Source organism: Tricharina praecox, assembly GCF_024521635.1.
Source record: "Tricharina praecox strain CBS 144465 chromosome Unknown BZA05scaffold_4, whole genome shotgun sequence".
Taxonomy (NCBI): Eukaryota; Fungi; Ascomycota; class Pezizomycetes; order Pezizales; family Pyronemataceae; genus Tricharina; species Tricharina praecox.
In genome coordinates this window covers 441473-464299 of record NW_026250406.1, presented here as the reverse complement: position 1 = coordinate 464299, position 22827 = coordinate 441473, and the positions used below count along the sequence as shown (strand labels likewise).

Below are 22827 nucleotides of genomic sequence, written 5' to 3'. Positions count from 1 at the left end.
GCCGATTACCACCACCCTGTGACCTTGCACTCCGTCCCGACTCACGAGCCACCCAATGACAGAGTAACGGACTACGGCAGTGGGCATGTCGGCAAGTCGGCACGTCCCGCTCAGACTACCGTCCAGACCGAGCCGCACCGGAAGTTACGGTAGTTACCCCACTACTCGCTTCTTTATATAGTAGTATATTCCGAGGCTTCGACACACCCGATCGTCGCTCTTGGTGGTAACTTTTCAGACACACCAAAAACTCAATCGTATCAGAGTGTAATGAGTGATGGTCATCTGTGACGGCCCGCTTGTAGTCAGAGAACATGTGTTCTGGTCTACATGACATGGCTGGAATTGACAGCAAGTCCTCAGAAAATTTGACGTCGGCAATCGAAAGGGAGTAGTACCAAGCTTGCCTGACACGCTTATGCTTTTATGTATTCGAGAATTTTAAGGCTACTAGAACTCGACCGAATAAGTTGCACTATTTAGAACTGACACTGAGATTATGAACCATGTTTTTCGAAGAGTAACATTACAACCAACTAGAAACACAGAATCCACAAACTTCCAACTCCACTGCTAAGAACTAAATGACTAGCAACCCGCATGAACTGCAAATCTATTTGCAGACCCACACTCGATCGCTCTCTATCCACCTACTCGGCCGTCCTCCGAATGCATTATGCATGCAAAGCAATACCAGAGACAGTCGCGAACTCATAGTTCATCTGCTTCCGGTTGATAGTATCATAGTCGAAATACATTCCCTTCTGTGCGTTCCAGAGGTGCCTGTTGATCAGGATTTGACGCTTCCGTGCGGATGCGGAAGCGTCCAGCTGTGCTGTGGGGGAACGGGAGAGGGGTGGCTCGGGCCTGAGAACCGTGCCGCCTGGAAGTAGCGCGGGTCGAGCGCGGGGATGTATGGATATGCGTTGCGAAGTAAGGATGCGGGATCCTGCGGGGGGCCGGTCGGGGTTCGCCGGTCAAATCTGTTGATTTGACTGCGCTGTGACTCAGCGTGGACTAGCCACTCATTCGTCTCCGCCTGTGTAGGCGAGTCGTCCATCCGACTATGGGTGCTCGCACAGTAGATGAGAAGCAGATTTTCTGCATTCCCAAGTAGTGTAGTAACTAGTTCGAGAGGACGCACATAGTTCGACCAATCGCAGCTGGATGAGCGGATTGTAGTCGAATTTGGTCCCCTGTTCTGTGATATCCTTGAGACTACGCGACTCTGCAGACTCACGCTTCTGCGGCCTAGTCGTGGAAGTAGAGTCAAACTCCATATTCGGCCGAAGAACAGAACAACATGGCCACGGGCCAAACAGCTTTTCAATCTCCGGTCCACGCGGCGTTCCAGCAACGTGTATGCTCCACTGCATACGACAATTCTTCTTGACCTCGGGGTCCTTGGGATCGGCATGGTGAGTAAAAATATGCCTCTGCAAAGTCGTATGCTTGGTGTAAGACATGCCGTTTCTGAAACAGCCGAGGACCGGGCAGCGGTTTGCAACCGCGACTCGAACCGCAAGGCCCCTCGGCGCGTGATGGGAAATCTTTCCCGACACCAACGATCCGCTGTTCGACAGCTTCTCGATCGGCGGAAACAGCACCGCTGGTGCTTCGCCGAAAATGCCCCGCCGCACCGCTGGCGGCTGGTGAAGCATCTGGAGTGACCATGGCGGAAATATTCCGCCTTTGGCTTCATTCATGGGCTCGAACACCAGGCCCATGGTAATCGACCAAGTCCTTCAATAGGTCAAAGAACCTATCTAGAATCGGGGTCTGTAGCGGAAGTTGGTGTCTAGCTCTCGAGCGGGCAGCACTACAGGGGTAAAAAAGGATGGGAACGCACCAGAACCCCAACGAAAAGTCTCCATAGACCTCTCATCCCACCATTGCAGTGGTTCGTGGTTCAACTCGACGACGCGAATCATAGCTTATAATCTATGCATCTTTAGAAATGGTTCCTCAAGACTCAATAGGAAGGAATGAAGAGGGAAGAGATCAAACTTACGTGGCATATCCGAATAGTTGGGGAGCCGCTAAGGAATAATGGCTGTGGATGTGGGTGGGATGAAGAAATTGGTATGGAGTAGGAAGGGAGGAAAGCGAAAAGTTGAAAGGAGGGATGAAGTGACGGAAGGAACGGAAGGAACGGAAAATGTTGCGGATAGACACTTCTCGTGTGCGAGTAGAAAGTAGGGTGAGTAATAAGGCGTGATGAGTTGGATGATGTTGTTGAGAGGAAGGAGGGAAGGGAGAGGAAGGAGATGATGGAAAAGAAGGAGAGGGAGGACAGGAGGGAGTGGTTGCTGTGGTTTTATTGGGTGGGCAGAATCACATTCTAGGTCTAGGGTACGCAGTCGCTAGCGGGGTTGCACAGGCTCACGCGCCGCTTGATTGAATAACACGGGCTGGGCTGTCAGGAGCTCGCTGGCTACGACAGGCTTCACCACTTTCAATGTATCGGTATGCTGTAACCTGAATCTGAGGTTCTATGCGTACCAGTCATATTTCTACGAATTGAAACTCCGCTGCCTGCCCGCTGCGAACATGGAAAGACGTCCAACGAACACTGCCACTGATTACTGTCGAACTGTCAAAAATACCTGCCCCCCACCAGCACAACATCAAATGTCGATCGACTACTGGTGATTGAGGGATCCTGATCGATTACCAGCTGGCCGACTACCGGCTGACTAACTACCGGGAACCCCGCTGCCACTTAGTTGAAAGGCAGTACCAAACTTTATGCTTATATCATCTATTTATCTACTGTGGTGAATTTTAAGGCCAGCACCCGACCGAACGTGAGCCGTTTAGAACTGGCAAACGAACCAGTTTGTGGAGCGCAACATTCGAACCGACTAGATACCCAGAATCCACCGAACTATAACTGGTTAAACTGCAAAACTATTTGCAGGTTCAGCTGAGCCTATCAAGCTTTAGTCGCCCGGAAACGTCGGCACGAATAAGGCTTCGCGGTTGACGGTCAAGACCATGTCTCGACGGCCGCGACGGAGTGTCGATGAGCATATGGTTACGCGGCGGTGCACTTTAGGAGGTACCTCAGTCTCGTGTATGAAGAGAGGCCTCGCCGCTGACGATAGGATTCTTATTGCATCGAATCAATTATCTCTGTTGTTCTATACTTATATTTCAACAGACCCCATCGACCCAAAACGTCCCTGAAAATGATCCAAAGCGAGTGATAACACATGCGTGAACATAGCCGAGCGAACAGGTATCGCAACAACCGAAAGGCATGATGTGTAAAATAGAGCTACATAGTTCAATGATGGAAGATAGATGTCGGTAAGTTGTATGCCTCTGATTATTCTGTTTCTTCTACATAAACCACCCATGTTGCCTGTTCTACTCCTCCTTTTTCCGCTTCTCATCCTTCTTCCCATCCTTCTTCACAACCATCATTCCATCCATCTTCTACTTCTTCGCCTTCTCCTCCTTCTTCCTGCCCAACAACAGCGATAAATCTCCAACAGAAATAAACAGAAGCCACCAATGATGGTGGCCGGGTGTTCATTCCACTTGATATTGAACCCATCGTTTCCTTTTTCTTCGTTCTCTTGGGCGGTCTGGATAGCCTTGAGACGTCCAAACTGTCGCATCTTCACAAAAGATCCAGCAGCGAGCCTGGTAGCGGACGAATGTCGTCCTCGGGGAGCCATTGTCCCCGCGAGGTAGATTGGCCAATGGCCAAGTAAGAGAGCCGCAATGTTGTGGGTGGTCGTGTTGTTCCCCTCATCGGTCAGCTCAACACGGTGCTTGGCGGCGACCTGCTGGACGTGATACTCCGAGACCATGGCTGTGTCTTCGTTGTCGCATCCAGTACTGTCGCCTTCCTCGCTTCGCTGCAACCGGCACCGTTGACGGTGCCCGGTGGACAACGGGGGAATTATCTCCCCCATGAACCCATTGATCGGCCCATTCTCCGGCGTCACGATTAGTGACGGCCGACTGGGTAGTGGGTCCCGAAGGACCCATGTAACCCGAATCAAAGTCTGTAACGGAAGTCAGTGTCTAGCTCTCCAGTGGGCAGGGGGAAAAAGATGGGAAGGCACTTACTAGGGATGACGGCGAGCCGGCGACTACGCCAGTGAACGCCAAGTATACACAATATACAGTGCCAATCGCACTCAAAAACCAACCGGGGGACCCCATTGTGGTATTAACTAACTTATTTCAACACAAGCTAGTGTCCCTCGGGCATTGACAAGAGGTGCCCCATTTGAGTTATCTTCTCGCTCGTTAGCGCGAGGAATGTGGATGATGGAGGTGAGGGACAAACCTTGGTCTTCAAGTACTTGCTCACCTCCTTATTCGGGTTGACGAGGTCCAGCACGGCGTGGCAAAGTGGAAATGATCTATGCATCATTAGGAATGGTTCGTCAAAAGGAAGGAATCAAAGGGGAAGATGTAAAACTTACGTGGCATATGAAGAGGAAGGAAATGAGAGAATAGGAAGGAAGTGAGAGGACGGGTGAAGCTGGAGGGGAAGAGAAAGGAAAGGAAGGTAGATGCAATGAAGATCATTGATTCTGAATCGATGATCTTCATCGCATGCCATGGGCTTAGAAAGTAAAGTGAGTAATAGGAATTTCGCACCGAGGCGTGATGAAGAGGATGATGTTAGAAGGAAATAGAGGAAAGAGAGAGAGGAGAGGAAGGAGAGGGAGGAGAGGAAGGAGAGGAAGAAGTGGTTGCGGTGGGTTTGTGGGGTGGGCAAGATCATATTCTAGGTCTAGGGCACGCAGTCGCTAGCGGGGTTGCACAGGCTCACGCGCCGCTTGATTGAATAACACGGGCTGGGCTGTCAGGAGCTCGCTGGCTACGACAGGCTTCACCACTTTCAATGTATCGGTATGCTGTAACCTGAATCTGAGGTTCTATGCGTACCAGTCATATTTCTACGAATTGAAACTCCGCTGCCTGCCCGCTGCGAACATGGAAAGACGTCCAACGAACACTGCCACTGATTACTGTCGAACTGTCAAAAATACCTGCCCCCCACCAGCACAACATCAAATGTCGATCGACTACTGGTGATTGAGGGATCCTGATCGATTACCAGCTGGCCGACTACCGGCTGACCGACTATTGGCTGACTGACCACTGGCTGTCCGACTACTGGCTGGCCGACTACTGGTTGACCGACTACTGGCTGGCCGACTACTGGTTGACCGACTACTGGCTGGCCGACTACTGGTTGACCGACTACCGGTGATGGAGGAAGTCTGTTTCTGGGCTATTGCGGTGCAAGTTTTACTGGCTTGCGGGTCTGGATGTCAATAGATCGTGACTGGTGAGGGAGAGGAAAAAGAAGTAGTGGGCGAGGTAGTGGTGGTAGTAGTGCATGCTGCATCCTCCTCCTCCCGTAATGACTGGCTGGTTTACTGGAAATGTTGCATGCTATTAGGCACCTGTTAATCGTTTCAATCACACACAGTCACTTCACCGTCACCGAGTTCGTCTGTCGATCAGTCGGCATAGTATTAATTATTAATTAATCATAGTAACTACGACGAATGAAATAGCATAATTTCCATTACCCGCGTTTCCATCCGCTCCTCATGCCTCTACCCACAATCACCGGCCAGTCCCAGCACTATGGCTGAACACCACCGCCTCTTGATCCCCCTCTTCAGGCAAGCGGCTTCCGGCCCCTCACAATCTTCCCCCCAATCTTCTTTCCCGCAGGCTCCATAACGGGCTCCTCATCTACAGGGACCTCATCCACAGGGACCTCCTCCATACCCCCAGTGATGGCCCCAGGCCCGACCAGGATAGTGACACTCTCGCGGACGGGAGTGACAGTGACAGCCCGTCTCTCAGGTTGATTCATAGCACGGCCCCCCTTGCCCACGAATCCGTAGTAATACTCGGTGGCGGTCGCCGCGTGCTGGAACTTATCGCCTGGGGGCGCGAGGTCGGTGAACTCCGCGTCTAACTTCATCGGCGCCGAGCCGGAGTCTGCGTACCAGTCCTCGTTGGTGTCGGCACGCTTCATGAGAGCGGGCGCCTTACCTGCTACCGACGGTTCAATGTTAGCCCTCTGCCTCTCTATAGACTTCAAGTTGTAACCAGTTTTCGCACCCTCGTCCTCCTTCTCCGTCATCTCCCGCACAATCGTGTCGATTGCGGCTTCCTCCCTGCCGTCTGGGAAGACGTTCACCCAGTCCGCTCTCAATTTGCTGCCGTCGGCGCCCTCGAAAGGGTACGGCGCGCGAGGGATCACGGAGAGCTTACCCTTGGGGCCGGTGGTGAAGGCTTGCAGGGCTGCGGCGCGCGTCTCCGCGTCGGCGACGGGGCTGGGAGCCATGGTGAGCGGCGTGATGGGGAGCTCGGTAATCGCGGTGATCGCGGCGGGAACGGGAACCTTGATGGTGAGCCATCCGCTTTCGTCGGCCGAGATCAAGGCCGGGATTTGCCCAGCGATATCGAGGGCGGCGCGAATTGAGTCATCGAGCTCAGTGGTAGCGGCGGAGGTGTCCTCGAGGATCCTGCGCGCGAAGGGCTCAGAAGTGTGAGGCATGACGGGGGTGGGAGCAGCATGGGTCTGGCCGAGGCCGAGGCCGAGGAGGACAAGAGGAAGGGCGTAGATGAATTGCATTTTGGTCGTGGGTGAAGAAAAAAATCCATTCTCGGGTGAGATTGGGGCTGCATTTATATGAATTGGCTGCTGGTCGAGGAGGGACGGCTGGAAAACTGAGTTGGAGGGAGGATTGCTCTGGATGCCCCTCCCGTCCATCGACCATATGTGATAAACGTTGGACATCTCACTTTCGTCGCCCAACGAGCAATCCAAAGCCTGCTAAATCTAGACTATTCCGTGTCTTGCGATAGTGCATACCTTATCCAGATAGCCGTACCTGCATTACGCCAGTCATCGAACCTTAATCGCTGGGATGGCCCGGATAGGTTGCCTGGCCAAAACCATAATGAAGGGCATGTGCCTATCGCACCATTAGAACGAGTTACCTATGCTGACTGACATAAGCCTCTATCTTGTAGTGGTCGGCATTGGCTGCTCTCAACTACGAGTAGTCCGGTTCAAAAATATATGCTCTATTTCGGTGTGGTTCATGTATCGTCACGCTCCTGCTGTTGATCACGCCTGTGGCGGTGGAGGCTTATTCGAGTGACTAAGCTCCAACACCACAGCTTGAAGAGGCTGAAACGATACAAGTTCGTGATGTGAATACTACAAAAAAGAATAGCTCGCAAATGCAGTAAAGCAAATAGGTAGAAGTTCAGAGAGCGATTCTTTTCAAACATCAATCCCACTTAACCAGCTGCCATCAAGATTCACGACTGCATCAGACATCTCGCAACCCGAAGAACTACTCCACACCACTCTCCTCAAGCAGCACATCGCGCACCTCCATCAAAACCTTCCCCAACAAATTCTCACCCCACCTCGCGCGATCTACAGTCGGAGCTTGCAGCTCAGAAAACCCAATACCCCAGACTCTATCATATCTACTCGCCTCGACCAGCTCTCTCCTGCCAGTCGCGAGCAGTTTCGCGCGACACTCGGGATTACCCCGGAAGCGGAGGAGATTCCCCTCGAGGACGATCTGATACTTCTCGGCATCCCACAGTGCCTGGTCGAAGCCGCGGACCTTCCGGCCGAGCGCGCGCATCCGCCGAGGATCGGACTCGCCAAGGATCGTCCGCACGACCGCGTCAGAGTCGCCCGTGGGAGAGAATAGAAGCGCCTTGCGGTACATCATGTATTGCTCCGCGTTCGAGAACTCGTGCCGTCCGTCGGAGAACGCGCTGGATGTCCATTGGCTCAGGAACCCGCCGAGACGGGAGTCTGGTTTCCAGAAGTACAGCGCCTCTGACGAGGAGGATTCCTGGGCTGAGTGTTCGGCAGTGGTTCCAGACATGATGTGAATGACTTTGGCACACGAATAACGATGTAACTACGATAATCGTTGTTGTCTCGTCGTTTGCTACGATTTTAGTCGTCTCTGTAGTCGTCGCCGCAGCTGAGGAATAGAGAGAGACAACGAAACAGAAAGAAGAATGAGAGGAAATGTCCGCTTTATATACACGACCGCTCAATCTACGGAGTCCGCTGGTGACTCTTCCGTTATGACTGCTGTCAACAGAGTGCATTCTGCATCGCCCGCCTTCAAACTCGCAAACATCGCGGAGATGACTGACTTCGGTACTCTACTCAGGCAGCCTCGAGTGAATCACACCCCCTATCCCCTGCAATCCATAGTGCATCCGCTATCTCGGCCTTGCTATTAGTCGACGAAGCGACTGAGCCACATGTTGCAGGGGCGGATGTTAGCGGATGAGCCATAGCAACCATAACCTATTCTACTCTATGCACAAGTAGGTGGGGGTAGATATGATTCACTTCACGATAGTCGAATAGAGTATGGCACCCCCGTATGTACCCGTTCTTGTATCCATCACAGACTCACAGTATGTACTGCTAAACGAGTGCGCCCTTGCGATACGCCTGGTGTCAATGTGTCATACAGTCTACAGCGGCAGAAGATGAATTGACAACCCGGTGAAGGTGTCGAATGCAAGGAAGGACACACGCCTCTGAGTCTCGAGAGCCGTTGAGTATGGGCTCCAGTAGTTACTTCGAGATTGGAGTACGGTAGATAGACACGGTATCTATCATGAACATCAGACGTTTCTCTAGGTACTCTACTCCAGCCGAAACCTCTCCAGCCCAGCCGGGGCCCGGGGGTGTACTACATATATTGCAGTACCTACCATGCGCACTGCTCTCATGTTGCGCCGCTGAGTCGCTGATATGAGGCTCTGGATGGGTGTGATGGTTTTCAGGGTCTCTAGAGTACCTGGAGTACAGTCAGCAGCGGGGCTGCGCGGGGGCGGGGGAGCGGGACCGCCGAAGAGGTTATGTACTCTACTCACACGGCCGGGGGCCCCAAAATTTCCGGCCGTGTGATTAGAGCACACAGGAGTGAGATCAGACGAACGGAGTACTGTGGCGAGTGCATAGTGGAAAAGAAGTTTTACAGTGAGCACCGCCACTCCACTCCGCCTACCTAATCTACATATCGTCGCAGACTCGCAGCACAATCTCCACTGCGTCGCCGACTCACCGTCCCCGCAACAACAAGCAACAACAACAAGCCAGCCTTCCCCCAGCTTGGCGGTGGGCGGATTCTCTCTAGCGCTCCACTGCTGAGTGCTGACTCACCCTCGCTCCCCCAACTCGCACTCCGGTGGGCTGACTTTCGTCCTGCCGATCCCAGGACCAGCGCGGATCCAGATGACGACTCACATTATTTCCAGACTTTGCGCGGCGAACTTAGCTACAACTTACTGTTCGAGTCTCGAGGGGAGCGAATCAGCAAAGTGTACTCCGCGTCATGTCAATTCGCGGCGGAGAAACAAGTAAAGGCAGGTCTCCGTCGTCTCCATTGAGCAGTCGGGGGTCGGATTGAGTTTGAGTTTGATACTAACTATTACAAGGTTCGGTAGGGCTGAGGCTATATACGGTACGAGGATTCGAGGCCCAGGGAGGGAGTATGTATGGTACGGAATCGCGGGTATAGTAGAGAGTTTGCGCTTTGCGTCTAGACGCAAAAACCAGGCTGTGACCCTGTTTTCCTGGCGCTCTGGATCTGGAAATTTGCGTTTTGTCCAGACGCAGATCAAGGGTATTTGCGTCTAGACAAAACGCAAATCCAGCCTTCCACCAAATACCACCAACAACCACCATGAACCGTCGCCGCGTCCCATGTTCACCGTCAACGAGAATTAGAATGCCGTCATGCTCAGATTGTGCATAGGATATTGCCTGGAACCCAGAAAAAAAGAGTCGGATGCCACCCAAAGACCGAAAGGATGAGGTTGGATAGGTACGCTTCCAGATGAAAATTGGAAAGCCAAAAAGACGTGAAATCAATGAACTCGCGATACGACTGGATTTACTACAAGAAGTACATGCAGAAAATCGAATTGAAGAACCCCGACGAGACGTGTTGCTGCTTTGATTGGCACACCGTTGATCTGTCGATCTTTTGAGCAACTGCGCAAACTCTCTAGTTGCTCGAGAAAACTGGCCCTTCTAAGTTCTCGCGAGCTCTACCTATGCCAGGCTGGAGTCTGGACGAACCTACCAGAAACCTATCTACCGTACCTACTGCACCTCCCAGACGGAGCGGCAGTCTAGATAGCCTCCCTCGACTCGTCACCTCTACGCAATCACTCGTCACTCTTCATTTCCTCCGGAACTTTCCTCCGCTCCAAGCGCAACCGGAAGTCGCATCCGCACACTGATTTTTGCATTTTCCACGAGAAACATAAATAGCGGGTGCCCCTCCTTCGACCTTTGCGCAGAAAGTTTCGAATCGAGTGATATTTCGTGGTGCATGATGCCGTTTACCGCGGTTGACGGATGGGTGACGGGTGGGTGGCGGGTGGGTGGGAGGTGCGGTTGCCGATAAACGGATTGAGTGGGAGCCCACCCTCCCCGCCGCAGTCGTGAACTGTGAACTGTGAACTGTGGTGAAGTCAGTGGATTGAGTCGCGAACTTTAGAGTAGAGATTCATATGGTGCCGACCAGAAGGATATCGGTGCGCAACGAAGCTCAAGCTCAAGCTTCAAGTTCACCATAGTTAGCCTTCACCGCTCGTCGTCTCCGTGCTCGATTACGCACTCACTCCTCGCACTCACTCCTCGCACTCCTCTCACACCACTCTCCCACGCCTAAACCCTCACACCACACACCCGCCGCGGTGATCCCTTCGGCGTTCGAATCAGAGCACTCTGTTCTGGGTGATCGTGAGGTCATGATCGCCGCTCCTTCGACCGAACAAGTTTCGAGCGGAACTATTTTCCGCACCGTTCTGCGCGGAAAAAGTATAAAGCCCACTGCTTGCCTGACCGCCGCCGATGGAAAAAGCGAAAGTCGCGGGATTGCTGGCGAGTGATGGAGCATGATGGGTGTGAGGCGGGGTGAGGCGGACTAGAGGGCCGGTGGGAGTGGGTACGTCATTAGGTTTGGAGGGGGGCATAGAGTTCTGTAGGTAGAGTTCGGTGGATTGAGGGGTAGCTAGGAGTATGGTACCTAGGAGAAGGAGTCGTGACAGAAACTATCAGTTCGTGGCGAGAGTAGGTGGGTAGGTCGCCAGTACGAGGTCGCCAGTGGATCGCAGTTCCGACAGCAGGGAAGGGTCTACCTAGATTGAATACCGGTAGGAGATTTCGCACTGATGTGGTTGAGCAGGGCCTCGCTAGGTTTCGAGGTATCGAGGGGTCATTCCTGCTATGTGCTCTACTCTGCTCTACTCGGGTAGAAGACGATTGCGTCCGCCGCCCCGAATGCTTATTGCTCAATCGTACCGGTATCGACGCGAAGGGGCCGTCAATACCTGCCTAAGGTAGGAGTGCGATGCGCCGCGCCAGGAGAGTTTCAACGCGATCGATTACGTAGAGTACTGTACGTGTGTGTGTCTGCCGCGGTCGGCAGTACCAGTACCGTACTCACTCCTTCCGAGTCAAGGCGACCTGCGTATGTAGCCCTACGTAGCCCTGCCGTACCTAGTACCGGTATACATTGGCATGCGGACTTCTTCGTCTCCAATCTATGTATATAGACTCGAGAGTTTTCCGGCGGAATGGCTCTAGCTCTACCTAGCCCTGCGAGTCCGCGATGACCGGGAGCACGTATGTAGGGTACTGGGGTAGCGTCGGGAGTTAGAGTATCTACGGTACTGGTATTGGTATTGGTACATGGAACTGTCCAGACTTCGGCACCAAGATCGAACGGCATTGACGAGCTGGGTCGTCCGTACGTGTGCAATGAGTTCACCCCTCGACTCGCAGAGTTTACGGTAGTGGTGGTGGAGAGTGTGCTTGCGCAACCAAACTCTCTCTCTCTCCGCCTGTCACCTCCTTCCCTCCACCCAATCCCCTCCGGAACGGCCCGGGCGACGGCGGCATAAAGCCCGCGTCTCCCTCGTCCGCGGTCTCCCCTCCCCCCTCCCAATAATTCCCTCTCTACCCGCCCCCACACGCGCGCCCGCCCAGTCCAGTCAAACATAATACCCACCATGCAGTGCAACCCATATTTCATGCTGCTCGCGCTCATATATGCTTCTACGGCGATTGCAGTCGCAGTACCACGACCAGCAGCGGGGCCAGCAGCGGGGCCAGCACAGCGCCGCCCGGCCCCCAACAAAGCCGCCGCGGCCTTCGACGTCGACAGCATCCAGAACAAGGTGCGCTCGGGCGCGATCGCGATCGCCAACTCCCAGCGACCCGTCGATGAGCGGAATCAGCGCGTGCAGTACCGCAATGGCGATTTGGTCGATACTACGGTAGTGGAGGCGCCTGAGTACTGGGAGGAGGAGGAGGATTATAGGTATTAGGTGGGTGATGGAGGGGAAGGGGAAGGGGAAGGGGGAGGGTGGAGGCAGTGGGAGGAGGGGGAGGCAGTGGGAGGAGATCCGGATGTAACTGACTGGTAGATACTCACCACTCATACTCGGTGTGCATGTGTTTGGAAAATTTTCACTCTGTTTGACACACCTACAATAATTTATACACACCTGTACTGAAGTCTGTGTTCATCCGTCCTTCCACCTTCCGCCCATCCGACCATGCGAAACAAAAAAAGAAGAGAGCACAACACGTTTCGTCGCGATAGTACTCTACCCACCTACCGCACTCACCGGTCTTCTCCTCCCACTTGTCGCACTCCCAACGGACACCGTCCTCCGACCCGGTTTCGCCTGTTTATAGCACCTCTACTGCAGCGTAGCGTGGATTCTGCGCAGATCGCCAGAGCTGCTTCGCGATCTCGCATGCTGCCGTTCGTTCGTTCGTTTCGTGGTCGGGCTGCACCACTTTTCAAGACCTCATCAGGGTCCGTCCGATGTGATGGCTTATGGCGCAGCTCGCGTGGGCGGTGGAACTAACTGGAGCTAACTACGGTACGTACCGGGGAAGTGGAAGCCGGCGTGAAGATTTTCCGGGATCTGCGCTGTCGTTGGCGTCGCAGCGTCGCTTAGCGATGTGACGGTGCTCTGCGTTGCTTTGGCGATTCGATGCTGTGCAGTAACCAGTTCGCTGAAGATTTCTGAGACTCTGAGCTGTGGGCGAGGATGAGAGAAAGCACTCAATACTCTAGAATCTAGATACTCCACTCTATATGGACAATTCACTCCAGCTTCTCTCTCTCTTTCTCTCTCGCGTTTCCACGATTTACACACTCTATTTCTGCCTCTACATTACCTCAGCCGATTCCTCCCGCACCCGCACCCGCCCGAACGCGTCTGACGTGACGCCCCGCCCGCACGTCCGGGATCAAGTGAGGTGGCCAGACTTGTCACTTCATCTGATCTGATCACACCACGCAAAGAAAAGACGCAGCACCACCACCAGCACCACCACCAGCACCACAGCGACATCGCGACGTCACCTCGCCCCATCACAATCATCAGCATCACCGGCATCATAGATATGGCCACTACTTCCTCTCCTCCCCTCCCCCCCAGCTCGGGTCATGGGATTGTTACTGCTACTCTTGTTGCAGGAGGTGAAAAATGAATCTTTCGATTTCTCTGCTCTGAAAAACCGCGAAAAATACTGGCACTGAACTGCACTGCACTGGATTAAACCGAGACTCTACACACGGCTTCTGTCACCTGTGTGCGGGAACCTGCATCGTGGGAAAAAAGAAAGAAAGACAGCTCTATTCTCCGTCGAAGCTCTCGCCCGTGTCGTCGCTCCTCCTCCCCGAGCCAGCCAGCCATGGCTCTCACCACCGGCCCCGGCACCACCACCGGCCTCGTCCCTTTCCGACGTCCCTACTACGCGCCATGGGGCATGCCGCTGGGCCTCGAGCGTCCGCGCCTGAGCATTGACAGGCGGAGTGCAGTGAGTAACCTACCCGCTCCGAAGTTTACACTTCATGCAGTGCCCGTCACATCCATTCACATCCTATGCCGACTTGACTTGCCTTGGCTGTCCCGAAGTTGACAGGTATACCCGCAGCAGCCGCTATCGCCAGCCGAATTGTTGCGCCACCTCTTTGCTATCGAAGCACCGCCGCGAAGGCTTGCCATTTGCGCTTCTCCTCCGATCACCGGACGAGGTGGGGAGGGAGATGTTGGGGAGAAGGAGGAGGAGGTGAAGGCCGTTTGCACTGTTGAGCCTACGGATGGCGCGACATCGCCCACGAGGTTCGCCCTCAGCCCACCACTATCGCTATCGTTACCGCTACAACTACCGATGTCGCGATATCGATCGCCGCAACGGCGGGCACGGACAGGTGCACGGCCCACTTCGATCTCGGCACTTCCTACTCCACCACCAGTACCTCCGGTTATGGCCAAAGCATGCAGCGGGGTAGCGGTATCGTCGTCGGCGTCGGTGACAGTTATAATCCGCCTACCCCTCGACCGCAAAACGGCTGTCCTACCATCACCACCACTACCATCACTATCACCAGCTGCGAAACAATCTTCCTGCTCCTCTATGGATACTCCCTCCGCCACCAACGCTGTCGTCCTCGCCTGGGCCGCAAAGGGCTGGCACGTGCCGTCGGGCTCGGTTGCGTGGGACGTGGAGCCAGAGCTGTTGCTCGACAAGATCTGGGGGATATACACCTGCCACCGGCAGCTTCGAGCTCACTCTACAGTCTCGGAGCCGGCGCACTCGACGAAGACGAAGCAGCTCCCGGCTGTCCCTTCCTCGCCTGCAAACGAGACCACTAAGCCAGAAGACCCCACGATAACGACCATAACCGCGACCTTCTCACAGCTAACTCTATCACCATGCCAGCACGGACACCTAAAGCGGCCTTTGTCACCAACGCAGGCTACACTTCCGTTCCCGCAGCCGCCGCTGCACCGCCGTCGGATCACCACCGCCCCCTCCTCGCCCACCAAGCCCACCAAGCCTACTACGGAGCTGATCCTGTTTACCGCCGCATCCTACCCCTGCTTCCCCCACTCCAGCGCCTGCCCGCCGCTTGCAACAAAAACTACGCTGCTACTCCCGCCCGCACCCGCCCCCGCCGAGAATTTGCGGAGTCAGCGGCACTTCTGCGGTGACCACGACGACGACAACGAGGAGGGCGTGGAGATGGAGGAAGTCGAGTTCGCGGGGGTGGATGAGGATATGGAGGGTGAGGATGGGGATGCAGGCTGCGGCAGCGACGACTACGAGAAGTTTCCCGAGTGCTGGCGGAAGGGCATGCGCCGCTGCTGTAGCAGATACGGCTATGAGAACTGTCTCGAGGCGGTGCAGGAGATTGTACTTGAAGAGGAGGCGCAAGACGATCATAGTGATCACGACGAGTACACAACCCTCCACCACCCCCCACACCCCACGACCCCGCACTACATGACAGCTAACTAAAAGCAGCAGCGGGGCATCATTCCTCGCCGCGGCCAGCAGCTCCAGCACGTCCACCTCCCCGTCCAATCAACCACGCACCCCTCCCTCCTCCCCCCCCCGCGACCCGACACACACGCACTACCGCACAGTCTCGACCAGCAGCACATCGGCGTTCTCGCCGATCTCGTCGAAAGCCTCGCAACTACTGCTGGAAGCCCATCCCGCAGCGCTCCCGCGAGAGCGAAGAAGACATCGCTCGCCGCTCGCGTTTGTCGAGAAGATTTGGGGGTTTAAGAGAAGGCACTCGGCGGCGGAGGGGGGGAAGGCGGGGAGGGAGGGGCGTGGGTTGAAGATATTTAAGAGGGGGAGGGATTGATGGGATGGGAGGGGAAGGGATGGGAGGGGAGGGGATGGGATGGGATGGGATAGGATGAGATGAGATACGATGGGATTGGATGGTAAGGGACAGGACAGGACGTGACTGGATGGCAATGGAATTGGGAGTACTGCTTTCATCTTTGCGGGCGGAGGTCGGGGTGGAGGGTGTTATCGCAGCCCGGAGTGGACTATGGAGGGCTGGCTGGATTCTTTCCGTCGTTTATTTGGAGTTTTGGGATTTTCTTGGAACGGTTGGCTTTCACTATCTAGAGTACCTATCCCATGATAGAGTTACGAGTACTAGGTACATAGAGGGGTGTGGGAAGAATCATGATTCATGATTCATACGAGATCACTGAAGTCTGAAGTTTAGTCATTGCGAAGATGCGCGTGCATGGATCATGGAGGACGTTGTTATCATCCTTCACTTCACCCCCGTACAAACGACTGCTACGCGAGTAAAACTTCCAAAGAAACGACTCCTACTGCTGGCACAGTATCTGGAGTATGTAGAGGGGTGTGGGAAGAATCATACGAGATCACTGAAGTTTAGTTGGTCATCACGCACACGCACTACTTACGTGTGAAGATTATCGCACTGGTATTATATATACATGGATCAACGATGCTGTCGTCCTTCTGTTCACCCACGCACGGGTCCAGGCCTCAAAAGCACAGAAACAACTCCCTCCCGGGAGCTGCTGTCACAGTCTCCGATGAGGAAGCAACGGGAAGCAAAAGAGACAACTCTCTGTCAGGGAATTGAACCCTGGTCTCCCGCGGACTATCATCTGGTATGACAGGCGGAAATACTAACCACTATACTAACAGAGACTTTGATGTAGGTACTTCTCTGTATAATTATATCCTGTGAAAGATTTGTTTTCTGGTTTTTGGCCAATGGCGGTGGTCTGGCTGGTCATTCACGAATCACAAAAACTGGTCACTGCGAATGTGCGGTCGTGGCGCTCGGCTGCTTCCTACTCGCGAACCCATCGGCTACTCTGTGGTGATGTGTGGCGTTGTGGCGTTGTTATTTTTGTTCATTCATTGATTGCATGCGACCTATCTAGTTCATGGTAATATCATCTACCCGTGCACCCCCCCCCCGTTTCCACGCCACTGTCCAACCCAACTTTCATTAGGCGGCCCGATGTGACTTCCCCTGCCCTCCGCCCTGGCCTTTCCCGACAGTACGTGAGCTCACCAAGCAGAGACAGAGCTAGGAAGGGGCAACAATCGTTCCCTCTCGCCACGTCCGTCTACACCGCTCGCCCCACACCCGCGCCTCCCGTACTCGCGCCTCGCACTCGCCCCCGCCCGCGCCCCCGCGCCCTCGAGTCGTCCCACCTCCACCGCAAGTCTCTGTTCCGCTATTCTACATCACTTGGCTCCTCAGCTTCAGGGCCCTCCGACTCCTCCTCCTCGACTTCGTAGAACCGTGAGGCCAAGCACTTGGGGGCCATTACGGGGATCGGGTCAGGACTCTGGCCAGGTTTCGGGCTGTACGATACTTGTAGCGCTGCGGGATTTCGAATAGGTAGAACGAGTAAGATCTAGCGACCCCAGGTTCCCAACGCATTAACGGAAACAGTCTTGCGTTAACTTTCCCACCTCTCCACCACTGTAACACAGCGCTACTATTGGTCCAGATGTACGATGTCGTCCCATCCACCCATCCACCCATCCACCCATCCACCCATCCGCCCATCCCATCTTCTTTTCAACCCCTCACTGTTTCCGACCCAATTCGAATCTCAAAGCCAATCCAATTTCCGCACGATTACTGCTGAGCCAAAGTCAGCATGACAACATCTGGCGCCAGGCAAACCCTGTGGAGGGATGCTACGAACTCGCTGCCGTCCTGACTCCAGCATCCAGGAAGAGGTAGGGACTAGGGAGGCCTCGTCGCGTTGAGTCTGGTTCTTCGACAGGCAGGTGGTGGCATGCCGCATGCATGTTGCACCTGGCATGCAGCACGGCAAGATCGGGACTTGGGAGAAGGTTTGACGTCGCAGTGGGATAGCATATAGCTATCGGTGTCGAGTTACTCGGCTGACTGACCCGCAGATGGCTGGTTGAATTCTGGGATACACCTGCTTGACGTCGACGGTCGACTCCGAACTCGGCCTTACTCTTGGTGATTGTCCGGAGACGCTTGAGACCGGGCCTCTGATCAGGTGAGCACTGAGCACTCACCATGAACCTTTCCCAATTTCCACGAGCGAGACTAACCTTCCGATGGAAGTACCGGCCCGATGCCAGAGAACTTGGGCTAAACCATTGTCACCGAGAACTCTAATGATGAATGGTTCAAGGTAGAGTGCCGGTAATCCGCGATTCGCCTACCGACCAACATCCATCACTTACAGTTCACAGATGGGTAGTGGATAAACAACCGACGATAGTTAGTTCTGCTGGCGAGCGGTGGTTCAACTTTCCGTCATGTGCGGGTTGGGAGGCAGGCCAAAGAGCTGAAGCGTATGTATGATCCGGACACGACCAATCCAATCAGGCATGCAGTCGGAGCGAATAGCACGATCTTGAAGAATCAGAATTAAGAAGCGCCAATCGGGTCCGGAGTTGGCTGTTATCTCTTTTCCAGGCTCCTGGGAATCCGGATGGTTCGCGACGGTAGCCTCGGAGGCAATTGCGAGGCTTCAGCCTCCAGCCGGAAGGCCGCAAATCGGCCCCGCCTACTGCACAGTCCCGCCGATGTTTGCGACCCGGCGGCACCGTCACCTGTCTCACCGTTCACCGCATTTTCACATCCCGGCTACGGCCCACGGCTATTGGATGCCTTTCGTGTGCGCTGGCCATGCACGACTTTGACGTTATATCATCGTACATGAACATTGAACACGTCCAGAACACGCTCAGGCGCAGGGATTTTTATCAGTTGCGACACAAGATGTCGTTAACAGCTCGGGCAGCAGTCAAGCTTCGCATCCCACTTCACCGTACGCTGTGAGCCTTGGTATTCGTGGACACGAGGTAGAATAAGGCTTTCCAATCAACTTTGATGGTTCGCCATCATTGATCTTCCACCTACCTACTCTAGTGTTTATGGAGCGAAGATAATTCGTCTGGCGATCCACAGCCGTCGATAGTACCTACCTATGTTGGGCTGCGCGTGCGCATCTCCCGTTTGCAGTCCACACCCAGGAGGAGGGAGATTGAGTCCTCAGCCTTGTTCTGGCGATGATGTTAAATGACTTGTAATCCATTACATCCTCCCGATATCGCATTACCACAGACCTCAATCAACACCAGCCACCTCTTCCGAAATCCCGATACCACGACACCACCTTAACGATGAAGATGAAAAGACAGTGCATCTCAGGCCGCTACATCACCAAGGGGATCCTCCAGGACTACATCAACGAACACTGGTCCGGTATTGAGGGGATAACAATCGAGGTTTGCCCACTGTCCCTCCCCCTGCCTCTCATGAGTCATCCATCCCCCCGCCAGTGCAAAGCTGATAGATTCCCTTCGATCAGACCGTCAACTCCGAATGGATTGTGAACGTCCCCGAGAAGATTTCTGAGGTTAGTTTAATCTTGATCAATGCACAAAGAAGGGTAGGCACTGATAGATCTTGTGCGAGGGACGGAACAGGCCGATATCATAGCCATGCAAGACAAGTGCGCGGACGGGATGGAGAAGTGACCATTGTTCGAAGTTCGAACTCGGGATGAAGAGCGTGAACGCGCAGATGGCACTGTAGGCGGTGCGGCGGTGGTAGCGACGGCGGGCCGGTATCAGACCAGGGGATATAACTAGTATGTGCCAAGCTGAATGTGGGGCGGATGTGATAAATTGATATCCGTTGATTGATATGCCATGCATGCACAGCAGCCGGCGGTTGCTTTCGGTAAGCCGTGAAAGTTGAAACTGTTATGCCACTGAGTGTCCCTTGACCAGTGCACGAGCCTTGCGGCATCGCATAGGTAGGTATGCAGCGGTGGTGTGCACGCTGATGTGACACCTCACATCGAAGGCGACCAATGGACAATGTTTAGAACTGGTTTGGGCGAAGAGTCGGTCGTGCTCGGAGAAAAGTCCCGGCTGGCCGGATTGGTGTGTCTACGAGAGTATGTAGCTACGTGAGGAGCTGATATCATAGGTAGGTATCACCCGCTTGGTAGGCCCATTAGGTTTCGTTCCGGAACCCCCTCAATGATAATGGTGAGTAGGTATGGCGATGAAGCTTGATTGTATGCACCTATGTAGTATGTACCCCTAGATGCCCGGCAGAACGCAAGCAAAGGAAAATAACAAGAGAAAGACACGAACCGCGTTCGTAACAAATTTCCTAAGCCTAAGCATCACTGTACTGCACTCGTATTGCTTCGCGCTTCTTCCCCGTATTCCTTCCACTGGAGTTGCTGAGGTTCATAAGTTGAACAGACGAACCGTTAAATTGAAATCGCAACGCTGATGACATGCTACGGGACTGTGATCGACGATTCGGGTTCCATCGGGGAGACGATGCTTTCATAGCAGTCCCTAGGGGTCTTCTTCGGCTCAGGCTCCTCCTCGTCGGACTCCAGGAATTCAATGGGCAGCCAACTGAGCTGCAAGGATGTCTTGACCTCCTACAAACGTATCCAGATCAGCCGCGTTCAACACGAAAAGGCCTCGAGGTGGGGGAACTCACGGTCTCACAATCCTCGAAGCGCTTATGTGCCGTCTCGGCGGTGATACGGTTGCTCGGGTCGATCTTGAGCATCCTTCGCAATATATCGACCTCTCCGGGGAAATCTGCACTCAAGATGCGTAACTTTTTATGAACCGAGGGCGCCAGACTATTACCAACGTAGTAGTACGGGGTGCGATCCATTTCGCTTCTGGGGATGTCTTTCTGCCGGCTCTTTTGGAAGCTGCGAACCCCCCGCGCACCCTCCTTGATCCAGACGAGAAGCTCGATGCCGATACATCCGATGGCCCACACGTCAAACTTCCTGCCGATCTTGCCGCTCTCGGGTGCCTTGTACTCGGCACTGTAGCTGTGTTTCCCTGCCTCGGTGCCCGAGTCTTGCGATCCGAGCTTGGTCTTGGAATATGCGGTTCCAAAGTCGATCAGGACGAACACGCCGTTGTATTTCACTAGGATGTTGGAGGTCTTGATGTCGAAATGATAATTCCACACCTCGCGTTGGTCTCTGTGCAAGAAAGCCAGCGCACCTAGCAGTCCCACGTAGTGCTGCAACATCTCGGCGGGTGAATTGGTGCATTCGTTGACCTTGAACAGATCTCGCAGCGAAGTCTTGCATCGTGGGAAAAGAATGTAGTAGGAGGATCCATGGTCGATGGTGCATAGAGCTGGCAAGACGAACGGATGGGCGGCGAATTTCTGGATCTTGTCGTATTCTATGTTCCGATCGTTGGAGGTATTGAATTTCTTCGCCGCGACGGGCGTCTGGGTTTCGTCACTCCAGTGAAGGCCCGGGATCAGGTTGCCGGCGTAGACGACGCCGTGGGACCCCCTTCCGAGTGGCTTAGCGAGGAAGGAAACCGGCAGCAGATCGTCCTTCCGGATGACATGATGCTCACCAGACCGAATCTTAGGCAAGAAGAAGGACTTCTTCGCCCGCCAAAAGTCGGTGGAGAAGTCCGGCGGTAGGCCGTGCCGCTCGTGGAACTGCCGGAACCTTTCCCGCTGGAACGAGTCTCCTTCGAGGGCTTGGTCGTTCAGTCTATCATGCACGAAGCACGGCAGCACATCGGTCCATTTGGTTTCGATCAGGATGCCCAGGATGAGGCAGAAGCGTTTATGTATCTTCGCCGGAGTCGTCTTCAGGAAGCTCTTTCGTATCGCCCTGGAATCGGTACTGTCGTCACACAAAGACAGGCCCATCGTCTCACATATTGAGGAGATCTTGCACTCCGACAGGAACTTGCGGACCTTGTCTGGGTGATATATCGCCACGGTGCCATTGGTCGTTCGGATTTCTTCCTGGGCTTCTCGCTGAAACTGCGAGCGCAGGAGCCGTGGTTCTATCGAGTTCACAAACGTCCACTTTGACGATCAGTTATCGTTTCCAGAAATGTTTCATACGGGGTTCCCTTACGTCGTCATGCGTTTCGGCCGGCGCCATGGCTCCCCAGAGTATACACAGCAGCCGATGGACGGATGTGAAACGAAGTTGGCGGAAAGGTTCGTGCAGACGATCTTCGAGGAGTCGTTTTCCGCGAGGTATCGGTGGATATGTACTTGTACTGGCGAGACGCAGCCGGAAGGAGTGGTCGACAAGTCAACTGGGCAAGCGAAACGACAAACGCACGCACTGCCAACAAAACCATGCCGATTCCTCGCCGACAAGGCCGACGCCTCAGGTCTGTAGTGCAATATGTGCGCGACTGCAGCGGGATTTCCTTTCAAATCGGCAACGCTTCCGTAGGAATTCGCATTGCGCACAATGCCTGGGATCTGACGCCGAGCCAGAGTAGTCGGCAACACTTTAGCATGTGCTCACAGCACCAGCTCCTTTTTTTTCATCATATCACGCGGTCTGTACCACCATCGGTGTACCGCCCGTATACCTACTCTATATACAAGCGCCAGCCTCGCCGGCCGGGCCTCGATCACCCTCCCCCACACCCCGCAAGATTCGGAGTCGGCCGGCTTGTAGAGTATTAAGGCGGACTTTCGACTGCAGGGACCGGAATGCGCCGAGAGCGCGGCACTGCGCGCGCGCAAAGCACAAGGCTAGGTACTGCCACGGCGATGCCTCCGAGTAGACAGGTATGTGTATCTCCGCGAGGCTCCAGCCATGACGCAGACCGGGTGTCTAGACCCCGCCACATAACATCAGAAAGCCGAATACGACAATACAACCAGAAGGACGAGGTCACCGGTTCAGACGAACACGTAACTGACTCCTGGTGCCACGTAGAATCACTCGTACATCATAGGCTATAGCCCCCACTCACCAGGTTTCGCCCCACTAGTAATCTGGACAGGCCCCCAGTTGCTCGCCAGGCTGCGCTCATGTGGAGGATCGTATCTGCCACGTCAGAACCGGGTGGAGTCCATAAGGCTGAAAGCGGCGGAGGGACAGCCGTGCATGAGCGTC

At 54.4% G+C, this 22827-nt stretch overlaps 9 protein-coding genes and 1 non-coding gene across 10 annotated transcripts; 1 reads left to right on the top strand and 9 right to left on the bottom strand.

Moving 5' to 3' along the window:
• Positions 1-1140: 1140 nt before the first annotated feature.
• On the bottom strand, positions 1141-2202 carry BZA05DRAFT_471441 (uncharacterized protein; the record flags this gene model as incomplete). The annotated part of the gene is made up of 2 exons (XM_051487958.1): positions 2012-2202; positions 1141-1941 (listed from the first exon to the last, which is right to left on the bottom strand). A coding segment is annotated over exon 2 (585 nt), but the record flags the coding sequence as incomplete, so codon positions are not given.
• A 1239-nt stretch (positions 2203-3441) lies between these two features.
• Positions 3442-4179, bottom strand: BZA05DRAFT_442035 (uncharacterized protein; the record flags this gene model as incomplete). The annotated part of the gene is made up of 3 exons (XM_051486713.1): positions 3442-3469; positions 3547-4019; positions 4084-4179. The coding sequence occupies 3 exons, from the start codon at positions 4177-4179 to the stop codon at positions 3442-3444; spliced, it is 597 nt and encodes a 198-aa protein (XP_051342470.1).
• A 1480-nt stretch (positions 4180-5659) lies between these two features.
• BZA05DRAFT_442034 (uncharacterized protein) lies at positions 5660-6628 on the bottom strand (the record flags this gene model as incomplete). The annotated part of the gene is made up of 1 exon (XM_051486712.1): positions 5660-6628. One exon carries the CDS (start codon positions 6626-6628, stop codon positions 5660-5662), a length of 969 nt encoding a protein of 322 aa, XP_051342469.1.
• A 451-nt stretch (positions 6629-7079) lies between these two features.
• Positions 7080-8117, bottom strand: BZA05DRAFT_388176 (uncharacterized protein). The gene has a single exon (XM_051482652.1). The coding sequence runs from the start codon at positions 7908-7910 to the stop codon at positions 7359-7361; it is 552 nt and encodes a 183-aa protein (XP_051342468.1). The 5' UTR covers positions 7911-8117; the 3' UTR covers positions 7080-7358.
• A 1906-nt stretch (positions 8118-10023) lies between these two features.
• Positions 10024-11125, bottom strand: BZA05DRAFT_198604 (uncharacterized protein). Its single transcript, XM_051479469.1, has 3 exons — positions 10684-11125; positions 10584-10621; positions 10024-10522 (listed from the first exon to the last, which is right to left on the bottom strand). Exons 1-3 carry the CDS (start codon positions 10959-10961, stop codon positions 10239-10241), a joined length of 600 nt encoding a protein of 199 aa, XP_051342467.1. The 5' UTR covers positions 10962-11125; the 3' UTR covers positions 10024-10238.
• Positions 11126-11811: 686 nt separating this feature from the next.
• On the bottom strand, positions 11812-12881 carry BZA05DRAFT_198566 (uncharacterized protein). Its single transcript, XM_051479467.1, has one exon. It carries the CDS (start codon positions 12505-12507, stop codon positions 12058-12060), a length of 450 nt encoding a protein of 149 aa, XP_051342466.1. The 5' UTR covers positions 12508-12881; the 3' UTR covers positions 11812-12057.
• Positions 12882-13106: 225 nt separating this feature from the next.
• BZA05DRAFT_388171 (uncharacterized protein) lies at positions 13107-13478 on the bottom strand. The gene has a single exon (XM_051482651.1). The coding sequence runs from the start codon at positions 13468-13470 to the stop codon at positions 13255-13257; it is 216 nt and encodes a 71-aa protein (XP_051342465.1). The 5' UTR covers positions 13471-13478; the 3' UTR covers positions 13107-13254.
• Positions 13354-15784, top strand: BZA05DRAFT_388170 (uncharacterized protein). Its single transcript, XM_051482650.1, has 3 exons — positions 13354-13903; positions 14021-15327; positions 15395-15784. The coding sequence occupies exons 1-3, from the start codon at positions 13778-13780 to the stop codon at positions 15741-15743; spliced, it is 1782 nt and encodes a 593-aa protein (XP_051342464.1). The 5' UTR covers positions 13354-13777; the 3' UTR covers positions 15744-15784.
• Positions 15785-16492: 708 nt separating this feature from the next.
• Positions 16493-16579, bottom strand: BZA05DRAFT_t55. The gene has a single exon. It is a non-coding gene; the product is annotated as a tRNA-Asp (tRNA).
• A 3687-nt stretch (positions 16580-20266) lies between these two features.
• On the bottom strand, positions 20267-22219 carry BZA05DRAFT_198471 (kinase-like domain-containing protein). Its single transcript, XM_051479466.1, has 3 exons — positions 21823-22219; positions 20417-21770; positions 20267-20346 (listed from the first exon to the last, which is right to left on the bottom strand). Coding segments are annotated over exons 1-3 (1383 nt in total). The 5' UTR covers positions 21850-22219; the 3' UTR covers positions 20267-20344.
• Between the last annotated feature and the right edge of the window lie 608 nt (positions 22220-22827).